Source organism: Hemiscyllium ocellatum, chromosome 7 (assembly GCF_020745735.1).
Source record: "Hemiscyllium ocellatum isolate sHemOce1 chromosome 7, sHemOce1.pat.X.cur, whole genome shotgun sequence".
NCBI lineage: Eukaryota > Metazoa > Chordata > Chondrichthyes > Orectolobiformes > Hemiscylliidae > Hemiscyllium > Hemiscyllium ocellatum.
In genome coordinates, this window is record NC_083407.1 from 114,716,273 (window position 1) to 114,729,337 (window position 13,065).

The following is a 13,065-nucleotide window of genomic DNA, read 5'->3' on the forward strand; positions in this document are numbered from 1 at the left end:
CCCAATACAGCAACGACTCTACCTACCTGACAATGTGGAAAATCGCCGACATGCTTCCTATACATAAAAAGCATGACAAATCCAACCAAGCCAAATAATGTGCCATCAGTCTACTCTTGATCATGAGTAAAGTGATGGAAGATGTCAAAAATAGTGCTATCAAGGAGTACCTGCTCATAGAATCTGTATGGAATCACAGAATCCTTGCAGTATGGAAACAGGCCATTTGGCCCAACAAGTCCACACCGACCCTCTGAATAATAACCCACCCACACCCATTCCCCTACCCTATTACTCTGCATTTCCTAACACACCTAACCTGCACATCCTTGAACACAATGAGCAAATTTAGCATGGTCAATTCATCTTTGGACTGTGGGAGGAAACTGGAGCACCCGGAGGAAACATATTGAGAACCAGGAGTTAGAGTCCCCTGCGTTTGATTGGGGTTTAAGTCCCTGTGAGGAGTAAAGTGAGAAAGGAGTTAAAAAGTTCCTTAGTGGCAAAATTTGAGGCTCTGCGAGTCTTTGTCCTGGGGAAGAAAGTGACTTGGAGTACAGTACCCCTATGATCCGCTGCGAGGGCTTTCTCTTTTGATAAGTGTAATTTCAGTGAGAGGATTCCAAAAAAAACAAGAAATGCTGAAATTAAGGTTGTAATACTTGGATTGAAAAAGGAAAGTTTCAGCATAAATTGTGCCATGCTGAGAGCGTTTGATATTTAAAAGTTTTGGTTTGTTAAAATACTGGTTCAGAAAATCCTTTTAAGTAACTGTTTTGCCTTGTTTGAATCAGGATCTCTATTCAATGTGTTTTGTGGGCTACATAATAGGGCACATTTGGTTTTTACATTGAAATTGTACAACATTATGTCCTTTTTAAAATTATCAAAGTTGTAACCTTAAAACAAATTGAGTGCCTTGAGCCCCCGATTTGTTTGAAATTTTACAATGCCTGTTTTCAAAAGAAAACAATTTGGTCAGTGTTCATGCTTTAGCCAGATGAGAGTATAGTATTAAAATATCTTTGTTGTGTTTGTAATGTAAAGTGTTCACAAAAAAAAGTGCATTTTGAGTTTGATGCTTTCTTATGATTTTAGAGAATACTAGAACTTTGAGGCTGAGCTGTTTCAGTTCTGTTATTTATTGGTAAGATTTCATATTGCAAGTTCAAAGAATGTTGATTTCTACCAAAATTTCCACAGTAATTCCGACTGTTTTATTTGGGAAGTTCCATTTGGAGAACTGTTCTAAAATATTCAGCATTTGTTTCCCCTGAATATTTGAGATTTAAATCTGAACTGAAACTGCCTCTTCGATTGTTAAAGCACAGGAAACATTTTGTTGTTTTCTTGCTGTTCCAGACTTTTGAAATACTTTTCCTGCAGTTCCACATTAGCCAAATCTCAATTTGTTATAGGAAAATAATTTTTGAATAACCTGAATGACCTACCCTTGGGTTTGATTTTAGGACCGTTGATTGTTATTTATAGATGACTGAATTGTTTAGGCAGTACAATTTAGAAGTTTATGGATTACATGAAACTTGAAAATGTAACAAATAGTGAACAGAGTAACAGACCTCAAGACTATTGAGAATGTTGAAATAAGCAGAGTCAATTTACTGTTGTGAAATGTGTGACTGTCTTCATACTGATAGCTGTCTTGGTAAGATAGGAATTGCAAAGATACTTTCAGCAGCGAACATCTTCGCTGGAGTTTCTCCATTCATAGGTAAAGCATGCCATTGGGCCACTGCCCACCCCCCCACAACCTGATCCAACTGATTCAGTCAGCTCCCCAGTCATGAGCATGAGAAATTAAAAAGCTAACAACAGTGAAAAGAAAGTCTGTACGATTTTTGTCAGTGGCCTTCCTATGGACATTAAACCACATGAGCTTTACATTGTCTTTCAATCATTTAAGGGATGTGAAGGTTTACTGGTCAAGCTAACTTCACAACAGCCAGTTGGCTTTGTTACATTTGACAGCAGAACGGGTGCAGATGCAGCAAAAAATGCTGTGTTCACCAAGCCTGCAGCTGCTGCACTACACACTCGGGTGCGCTGGTATCTTCCATCTGAAGGATCTCTGGAAGGATGGAGGTCTCGTCAATTTTATTGGTCCTTATAACTGGCTCGTTTCCACTCGACTTGGAGGGGATAGATTGGTCACTAAGGACTGTGGATTTAAGAACTTTACTGGTGAATTTTTTTCCCCATGGGAGGATTCTTCAAATTCTATTTACTGTAACAGATTAGTAATTATTGTTGTTATAATCACTGCATGTTGTGTATCAATATCTTGCTTAAATACTGGCTGTCAGAGTCTTATGAAAGTGGGTAATGCCATTGGTTATTGTGAAATAGTAAAGATTAGATTACTTACAGTGTGGAAACAGGCCCTTCGGCCCAACAAGTCCACACCGACCCGCCAAAGCGCAACCCACCCATACCCCTACATATACCCCTTACCTAACACTATGGGCAATTTAGCATGGCCAATTCACCTGACCCGCACATCTTTGGACTGTGGGAGGAAACCGGAGCACCCGGAGGAAACCCACGCAGACACGGGGAGAATGTGCAAACTCCACACAGTCAGTCGCCTGAGGCGGGAATTGAACCCGGGTCCCTGGCGCTGTGAGGCAGCAGTGCTAACCACTGTGCCACCGTGCTGCCCGTAAGGAGGGAATGAGAATGTGTAAAGGGTATGAGCAGATATGGAAAGAGTTAAGTTTTGAGTTTTGTGAAACAAAAGGTTCAACCAGCATGACAGATCAGATAAGAATTTGCAGTGAAGAATGAGGTGCTGGAGGCAAGGGTAGTGGGTTAATGACGTGAAAAAGTATTCATTATTTAAAGCCATTTAACAAAATGAAGGAGCATTCAGTATGTAAGATCAGTTAACAAGGTGAAAAGCATTCATTATGTGAAGCCAGTTAACAAGGTTAAGAACATTCATTGTCCAACAGCAAATGGCTTAATCTTTACTATTGACACTCGCTGATTATAACGGTCACCCAATCAATATGTATGTTGCCTTATCTGAATGTTCTTCCCTACAAATGACTATATACTTCATTAAGAAACTGCTGTTTGAGAGAAGATCGAGAACTCCTGTCTCTTTGCACATGGGCGATTGATCTCTCTCCATTGAGGGCTTGGAATAAAGATGAAGGAGGTAAAGCCATATTGTGTCTCTGAATGTTTTGCTTCAACTGAGGGGGGAACAGGACAACAAGGCGAGGTGAGCTTTTCTGTGTGTTTGGTTTAATTAGCAGAAGGGTTTACTGCTGTGTTGTAACATATTCAGTGATGTCACTGAATTCCCCCACTATCAACACCCTGGGGTTATCATTTGACCAGAATCTCAACTGAACCATCACCTAAACTCAATGGCTCCAAATGTAGGTCAGAAGCTAGCAATACTGTGCTGAGTAACTCCCCTCCTGACTCGTCAAAGCCTGCCCAACATCAAGGCACAGTCAGGAGTGTGATGGAATACTTTCCACTTGCCTGGGTGAGTGCAGCCCCAAAAACACTCAAAATATCTAACACTATCCAAGACAAAGCAGCCGCTTGATTTGCACCACATCCAAACGCATCCACTCCATTCACCACTGACACTCCGTTTCAGCAGTGTCTACTATCTACAAGATGCACTGCAGAAATTCACCAAAGATCCTCGGACAGTACCTTTTAAACCCATGGCCACTTCCATCTAGAAGGACAAGGGCAGCCACAACCTTCTAGTTCCCCTCGAAGCCACTCACCATCCTGACTTGGAAATATATCGCCGTTCGTTCCGTGTCCCTGGGTCAAAATCCTGGAATTCCCTCCCTAATGGCATTGTGAGTCAATGCACAGCAGGCGGACTGTAGCAGTTCAAGAAGACAGCTCTTCACTACCTTCTGAAGGGTAACTAGGGACAAGCAATAAATGCGAGCCAGCTAGCAACGCCCACATCCGATAAAAGTGGAAACTTTTTAAAAAGCTCTGATCTCCTTTACGATGTATTGTCCTCTGCACTGAACTTTTATCACCAAACTTCCATGTTATCACTTTTTACATGTTGTACTTGGGCAGCGTCATTTCCACATTATATGGTTGCCAAATCTCTCTACTTTTATACTGAGTAGTGATTCACAACTAAGTTACACTTGATAAGTTATCTTCATCTTACAGTACATAATTATATTTTGGTGGCAGGTGAATGAATGTTGACAGCAGTTAAAAACAGATTTTGGCAAATTCCTGATGTCATCCATTGTGAAACAGTTCAATTAGATAGCTTCCTGACCCACACCTTAAAGCTTAAACAAATTATTTAACGATCCAAGATACGAAAATTGGCAAGTTTTTAGTCTCCTGTTGAGTGTTAAAACTGTTGTAAATGTTCATTTGAGATCATGAAATTTAGATCTTCTAAATAGTGAAGAAATATCAAATTTTAAATTGTTTACTGAGATTTTCCTGTGTTTTATATTTTTAAGTGTTTCATCTTTGCTTTCGCAGGCTGATGGCGAACTGTCAAACACAAGTACAGTAGAGGAGCTCTCAGTTGTGGTGAGATGTTGTTCCAAGTCCTAAACCTTTCTGCTTGAAGTCTGACAGAGTTTTTAAAGTTATTTGGTGTTACGCCATTAGATTTAGTTTTGTGTATTGGAGTTTTTGACACTCAGTCCACATTTTTCCTGCTTTACACTTAAATTGAACACCGCAACATAAAAATGAGTTATTTTTGCATGTAGTATTTTGCTACAAAGTTTCATTCTGTGCACTTATATATCCAAAGAGAAATTTATGAATTTCAAGTGAGTTCTGATATTTCCTGAGAGTAACAATGTGCCAAAATTATCCAGACGGCCTGAGAAATGTTTTGCTTTCTTGCACTTTTTTCTCATTCACTTTCCTGGGAATTCACACGTTGGCACAACTGCTAACTGTATGTTGTGTTTCATACTCCATTGGTATTTCACCTCCATTCTACAATTTTCTTTCCTTTTGTCTCTAGGTTAAATTACAGTTTACTTTTTGATTCCATCAAATGACAGTTCTTTATCCGTAAAGTCCAAATGTTGCCATAATAGAGGAAAAAGACCAACTTGATGTAGTACATAATTTCCAAAACGTGTGATTGATTGTGTTAGTCTGACCGCCTCCTTATCAGATCATGGTATTTTAAGCAACATCTAACCTCATTCTAGATCGTATTATAATTGCACAGTCTGAATCAGTTATTTTCTTTGCCCATTTGTGCCTTGTTTTATTAGATTTGTGTGTAAATTTTAGAAGTAATGCAATTATTATGGTATGGTAGCTGTGCTTTTATATCTAAACCCTTTTTATTTTCACCGTTGTTATATTATTCAAAATTCAACTTTTTAATCAAATGATGTCTTCTAGGAGGAAGAAGTGAAAAATGGTATTGAGCATGACCAATCAGAGCTCCATATCTGTCATTTAAGAATAATTGAGCTTGAAGAGCAGTTGCGGGTTAAAGAAACTGCTTTAGAACATTTTGTCACTGAGCTAGAGGATCTGCAGGAGCAACTATCTGCCTACCAGGACAATGAGCAAATGCAACAGGTACAGATGCGAAGTACTTGGCACAGTTTTAATAATTCAGTCATTGAATTTAAAGCATGTTGTACTATTTTAAATTCTGTGCTGCAATTAAAATTAATTTCATTTCTACATTCTGATCATGTACTATGCAGCTGAGAGTCTCATCATCCTCTTTGGTATATCCTGACACTTAACCGTATTAATCATTTTGTAGGGATTTTGCAGAAGAATTTAGCTCTTACACAAAGCTAAATTTCTGGCTTACTAAGAAAAAGTCTTTTTTTTCAAGTATCAGTTGCTCACTGGTATTTTTAGATGCTGGCTCATGGCAATTCATGGCTTGTGAGCAGCGGCAGCTCTCTGTCAACCTTGCTCAAGTAGACTTTTAAGTGTTGGTAGGTTTTATGCCTGTAGAGGCCATTGCACTTAATTTCTGTTCTCCCATGACATTTACATTCATACATTTTGTACTAGATATATCAGGAGTTCTTCTATCCCTAAAGCCTGACAGTGTCAGGTTCTGTGATGCAACCCCAACACACCAAATCTGACCTGTTAGCAGTTATTTGCGAGACTTTGTATTATGCCGGGTGATCAATTTACTTAAGCATTGGGGAATATCTTGTCATATCTGAAACTATTAATGTAAATCATGTCCATTATAGAAAAATTAATGACATTTAGAGTCGTGGAGTTGTACAGCATGGAAACAGACCGTTTCATCCAACTGTCCTCGCTGACCATGTTCCAAACTAAATGAGTTCCATCTGTCCACGTTTAGCCCATATCTCTCCAAAGCTCTCCTATTCATGAACTTATCTGAATGTCTTTTATATGTTATAACTGTACTTGAATTCACTACTTTCTCTGGCAGTTTGTTCTATACACGAATTATCTTGAATTATAAAGAAGCAGATGACAATGTTATAGGTGCTCAAATTGCATTCTTCCAAAGTTCTTTTGATTTGGAGCCATTCTTTTAGCTTGAAAAATCATGCCATTGTCCAGTTAGTTCTTGGTAGCTTAACTCCTTACCTTTCTCTTTGCTCAAACTGTGGTGCCTCTCAAACTATACATAAAGCCATTGTCTCTCTCTGATGGGAAGAGATATGTATGTGCATTTGTGAGTGACTTATAGTTCAATGAAAACCTGTTGGGAAGTTGCTAGAATCTGTAATTATAAAATGATTAAAGAACATTAAAGATAAATCATGCCTTACAAATTTTAATTATTTGTATGGTTGGCTAAATAGTGTCCTGGGGAGTGTAGATACGTATTGCTCACTTTGGACCTCCAAGAGTCACATACAAAGCACAATTAACTAAAGTGGAAACTCCATGGCAAATTATTGACATGGTTAGGAAGTTAAATAGTTGACAGTCAATGGAATGGAAATAATCGGCAAATACTATAAATGGTAGAATGTAACAGTTGGTGACCTGGAACAATTTTGTTCGGGTCTTAACTGTTCACTATTTAGTCATCATTTAATTTGTAAAGTAAACCATATACATAGAAGGACACGTATATAAATTTGCCATTGACAGTAAAATAGGCAGCATTATAACAGTGTAAAATTAAAGACCTGTGGATAATTGAAGTGAATGACAAGTCTATGACAAGTAGATTTCAATGCAGACAAATGAGGTCACTCATTTGGACCTAAACATGATAAATTGGGTAAATGCTGAAAAGCTGAAAACATTGGCTATCGAGAGAGATATTGGAGTCCGGATACGTAGATCACGTGATCAGGTACAGAAAGTAGTCGAAAATCTTACCACGAACCAAGCACTGAACCCTGTGTATGCCACTAGACACTGGCTATAGTTACAAATAGCCTTCCACCACCATCTTGTGTCTCCTACTACTAAGTCAATTTTGCATCCAACTTGTCAAATTACCCTGGCTCCCAGTACTTTTGCCGCCTTTATTGGTCTCCCATGCAGGACCTGAACAAAGGCTTTGCTGAAATCCATAAAAACTACATCAACTGTACTACATTCATCCACACGCTTGGTCACCTCTTTGAAACATTCAACCTGGTTTGTTAAGCATGACCTCCCTGAGTTAAGCTGACTATACCTGATCAAACCTTCTCTAAATGGGTGACTAATTCTCTCCTTCAGAATTTTCTCCAGTAGTTTCCCTGATACAGACTAGTGAGTCTCACATCAGTAATTCCCTGGTTAATCTTTATCACCCAACATTACTTATCCACCAGTTCTTTGGCACTTCTCCTATGGCCAGAGAGAAATGGCTTTTGACAGTCAAGAGTGATATCCCATTTGTCCCTGACAAAAGCAGAAGGCTTTCCACCCCTTTCTCAACCTGACTGCATCCTTTGATATAGTTGACCACCCCATTCTCTTCCAATGCTTCTCCACTGTTTTTGCATATAGTCTGAGGCAATCTAGCAACACAGCATCATGGAATATCTGTTTGCCTGTTTGACCAGAATTCATTGTCCTGAGGATAGTTAGACGTCAAACACATTGTCACTATCTGTTATTGGTGCCCATATCATAGAGTCCGAGAGCAAAGAGACAGGCCCTTTAGCCCAACTGGTCCATGCTGATCAAAATTGGGCTGGCACAGTGGCTTAGTGGTTGGCGCTGCTGCATCACAGTGCCGGGGACGGGTTCAGTTCTGGCCTCAGGCTGTGGAGTTTGCACATTCTGCGTAGGTTTCTCCAGGTGCTCCAGTTTCCTCCTGCAGTCCAGAAATTTGCAGGTTGGGTGGATTGACCATGCTGAATTGCCCATAATGTTCAGGGATTGTGGGTTTGGTGCATTAGTCAGAGGTAAATGTAGAGTAATAGGGGAATGGGTCTGGGTGGGTTACTCTTCAGAGGATCGGTGTGGACTTGCTGGGCCAAGGGGATTGTTTGCACATTGTAGGGATTCTGTGATTAAAATGTCTGTCCATGCTAGCCCCATTTCCCTGCACTTGGCCTTCTAAACCTTTCCCATCCATGTATTTGTCCAAATGCCTTTTAAATGTTGTTAATGTACTCACTTCAACCACTTCCGCTTGCATCTCATTCCATGTGCGTATAACCCTCTGTGTAAAAAAAGTTGACCCTCTGGTTCCCTTTTATTCTAACTTTTAAACCAATGCCCTCTAGTCCTCGATTCCCTGGGAAAAAGACTGAGTGCATTCACCCTATCCATGCCTGTCATTATCTTCTACTCTTCTATAAGAGCCCCCATTCGGTCTCCTATGCTCTAAAGAAAAAAGTCCAATTTCTCCCTATAATTCAGACCACTGAGTCATGGTCACATTCTTGAAAATTTATTCTGTACTCTTTCCAGTTTAATAACGTCCTTCCTATAGTAAGGTGACCAAAACCGAACACAATACTCCAAGTGCAGCCTCACCAACGTCCTGTATAACTGCAACGTAACTTCCCAAGTCCTATACTCGATGCCCTAACCGATGAAGGCCAGTGTGCCAAAAGCCTTTCGCACTGCCCTGTCTATCTATGACTCCACTTTCAGAGAAAACTGAGAACCTGAACTCCAAGATCCCTCTGTTCAACTACACTCCTTATGTACCACAGGGCAAGAGTTGTAGCTGGGGGAAAGGCAATTACAATGCGATTAATCAAGATTTAGAATGCACAGGTTGGTGACGGAAACTGCAGGGGAAGAGCACAATTGGAATGTGGAGTTTAATTCAAGGTATAGCTACTGCAGATCCTTGATAAGTATGTACCTGTCAGGCAAGGAGGAAGTTGTTGAGCGCAGGACCTGTGGCTGACTAAAGAAGTTGAATCTCTTACCAAGAGGAAGAAGAAGGCTTATGTTAGGAAGAGATGTGATAGCTCAGTTAGGGTGGTTGAGAGTTAAAAGTTAGCCAAGAAAGACCCATAAGAGAGTGTGAAAAGGAGCCAGGAGGGGACATGAGAAGTCATTGGTGGATAAGATCAAGGAAAACCCTAAGGCTTTCTATAGCTATATCCGGAATAAAAGAATGACTAGAGCAAGATTAGGGCCAATCAAGCATAGTAGTGGGAAGTTGTTTGTGGAGTCAGAAGAGATAGGGGAAGTGCTAAATGAATGCTTTTCATTTTTAATTACACTAGAAAAAGACAATGTTGTCGAGGAGAATACTGAGATACAGGCTACTAGATTAGATTGGGTTGAAGTTCACAAGGAGGAGGTGTTAGCAATTTTGGAAAGTGTAAAAATAGCTAAGTCCCTTGGGTCAGATGGGATTTAGCCTAGGATTCTCTGGGAAGCCAGAGAGGAGATTGCTGAGCATTTAGCTTTGATCTTTATGTCATCATTGTCTGCAAGAATAGAACCAGAAGCCTGGAGGCTAGTAAATGTCCCCTTGTTCAAGAAGGGGAGTAGAGATAACCCTGGTGATAATAGATCAGTGAGCCTTACCTCAGTTGTGGGTAAAGTGTTGGAAAGGGTTATAAGAGAGAGGATTTATAATCATCTAGAAAGGAAGAAGTTGATAAAGGATAGTCAACATGGTTTTATGAAGGATAGGACATGCCTCACAAACCTTGTTGGGTTCTTTGAGATGGTGACCAAACAGGTAGATAAGGGTAAAGCAATTGATGTGGTGAATGAGGATTTCAATAAGGCTTTTGAAAAGGTTCTCCATGGTACGTTATTGTACAAAATATGGAGGCATGGGGTTGAGGGTGATTTAGCAGTTTGGATCATAAATTGTCCAGCTGAAAGAAGACAGAGGGTGTTGGTTGATGGGGGATATTCATCCTGACATTCAGTTACTAGTGGTGTACTGCAAGGATTTGGTTTGAGTCCACTGTTGTTTGTCATTTTTATAAATGACCTGGATGAGGGTTTAGAAGGACGGGTTAGTAAATTTGCGGATGACACTAAGGTTGGTGGAGTTGTAGATAGTGACAAAGGATGTTGTAGGTTACAGAGGGATATTGATAAGCTACAGAGTTGGGCTGAAAGGTGGTAGATGGAGTTTAATGCAGAAAAGCATGAGGTGATTCACTTTGGAAGGAGTAACAGGTATGCAGAGTACTGGGCTAATAGTAAGATTCTTGGTAGTGTAGATGAGTAGAGAGATTTTGGTGTCCAGCTACCTAAATCCCTGAAAATTGCCAACCAGGTAGAGGGATCGAAGTTTGGAATCATGGCGTAATGCTGCAGCTGTACAAAACTCTAGTGTGGCCGCACTTGGAGGATTGCGTACAGTTCTGATAACAACCGCGTTGTAGGAAGGATGTGGAAGCTTTGGAAAGTGTTCAGAGGAGATTTACTAGGATGTTGCTTGCTTTGGAGGGAGGGTGTTATGAGGAAAGGCTGAGGGACTTTAGGCTGTTTTTGTTAGAGAGAGAAGATCGAGAGGTGATTTAATTGAGACATATAAGATAATCAGAGGGTTAGATAGGTTGGACAGTGAGTCTTTTTCCTCAGATGGTGAAGACTAGCATGAGGGGACGTAGCTTTAAATTGAGAGGTGACAGATACAGGGCTGATGTCAGAGGTAGTTTCTTTCCTCTGAGAAGGAGGGGCATGGCACGCACTGCCTGCAGCAGGAGTAGACTTGCCAACTTTAAGGACGTTTAAATGATCATTGGGTAGGCATATAGACGAGAACGGAATAGTGTAGATTAGATAGGCTTCAGATTGGTTTCACAGGTTCGCGCAACATCGAGGGCCAAAGGGCCTGTACTGCTGTAATGTTCTATGATCCTTAAGGCCCTACCATTCACAATGCAACTCCTACCTTGATTTGACTTGCCTAAATGCAAGACCTCACACATCTATATTAAACTCCATTTGCCATTTCTTGGACCAATGTTCCCAGGATTTTCTCATCTGGTTCTGCATACTAGTTCACAAGTACTGAAATAGAAGGGAGTAAAAGTTTGGGAGAAGATTTGTAGTTCGGGTGCTCGTTGTGGTTCTGTTCGTCGAGCTGGGAGTTTGTGTTGCAAACGTTTCGACCCCGTCTAGGTGACATCCTCAGTGCTTGGGAGCCTCCTGTGAAGCACTTCTGTGACGTTTCCTCCGGCATTTATAGTGGCTTGTCTCTGCCGCTTCCGGATGTCAGTTCTTGCAGGCCGGCATATTGGGTCCAGGTTCTCTGTCTGCCAAACAGCGAACAGCCAGGGAATTCCTAGAGGCATGGCACTCATCCACAGATTCAATCAACAAACACATCGACCTGGACCCAATATACCGGCCACTGCAGCGGACAGCAAGAACTGACAACCGGAAGCGGCAGAGACAAGCCACTATAAATACCGGAGGAAACATCACAGAAGTGCTTCACAGGAGGCTCCCAAGCACTGAGGATGTCACCTAGACAGGGGACGAAACGTTTGCAACACAAACTCCCAGCTCGGCGAACAGAACCACAACAGAAGGGAGTAAAAGCACCTGTCATCTAGGGTAACTTGGCAAGTTAGATCCAAAATTAGCTTGGTGACAGAAGACACAGGGTAGTAGTAGAAGGCTGTTAGTTTGACTGGAGCTCATTGTCCACAGGGATCAGTGCAGTGCCACTTATTGTTTGTAATACTCATAAAAGATGTAGACGAGAATGTGGAGGAACTGGTGATAAGTGACTTTGCAGATGACACAAACATCAGCTGGATGGTTAGCAGTGAGCAGGAAGGTATTAGGTTACAAGAGGATGTAAACAGATTGGTCAGATGGGCACATCAGTGACAGAATTTAACTCTGATAAATGTGAAGTGATATACACTGGGAAAAAAAGGAGCAAGCCAAGGGAATGCTCAATGAGTGGCAAGACTGTAAGAAGCTCAGAGAAACAGAGGGTAGTAGATTTGTCACTAAGAGGGTGTGGGTGTCTGGAATGCACTGCCTGAAAGTGGGGAAACATTACAACCTTTCAAAAATAACTTGATAAGTCCTTGATGTGTCATAACATTCAAGGTTATGGGCCTCGTGTGGGAAAGTGGGGCAAGAGTGGGTAGTAGTATGTTTTTGGCAATGTAGACTCCTTGGGTCAAAGGACCTCTTCTGTACTCTGATTCTATGATTTTGAGGGATATATTCTGTGGGATGTGCTGCCATCAGAGTCCTGACGAATAAAATAACGAAGGTTGTGGAGTGGTTTTTAAATTGGGAGGACAGATTTTAGAAACATTACCCAGAGTAGCACTGGAGGGATAGAGCAATGTACAAAGCAGCAGTAAATGGGGTCAAAGGGGAAACATTGTTAAAAAAACAAAACTCATATCTCTGTACTTGAATGCATGTAGTAATTGGAACAAAATATATATATTTGTGCCAATAATTCAGGTCAACAGTTATGAATGTATAGCCATTGCTGAGACATGGTTGCAAGGAGATCAAAGCTGGGAATTAAATATGCAGGGGTATTTAAATTTTCAAAATGACAGGCAGAAAGGAAAGGGTGGTGGGGAGTAGTGCTGTTGTTATGGAATGAGATAAGTGCAATAACATAAAATGATCGTGGATCCAAAGGAATGGTCACCATGTGGGTGGAGGAAAGATTTGAAAAAAAAA

General features: G+C 40.8%; 1 protein-coding gene across 4 annotated transcripts in view; it reads left to right on the forward strand.

Annotated features, from left to right (window-relative positions):
* Nucleotides 1–13,065, forward strand: part of pcnt (pericentrin) — a 297,297-nt gene that overhangs the window by 52,693 nt on the left and 231,539 nt on the right. For all 4 annotated transcript variants that reach the window (XM_060827697.1, XM_060827700.1, XM_060827698.1 and 1 more), the window contains exons 3-4: nucleotides 4,516–4,566; nucleotides 5,407–5,589. In XM_060827697.1, coding sequence (XP_060683680.1) covers nucleotides 4,516–4,566; nucleotides 5,407–5,589 — 234 coding nt within the window. The remainder of the gene's footprint in view (nucleotides 1–4,515; nucleotides 4,567–5,406; nucleotides 5,590–13,065) is intronic.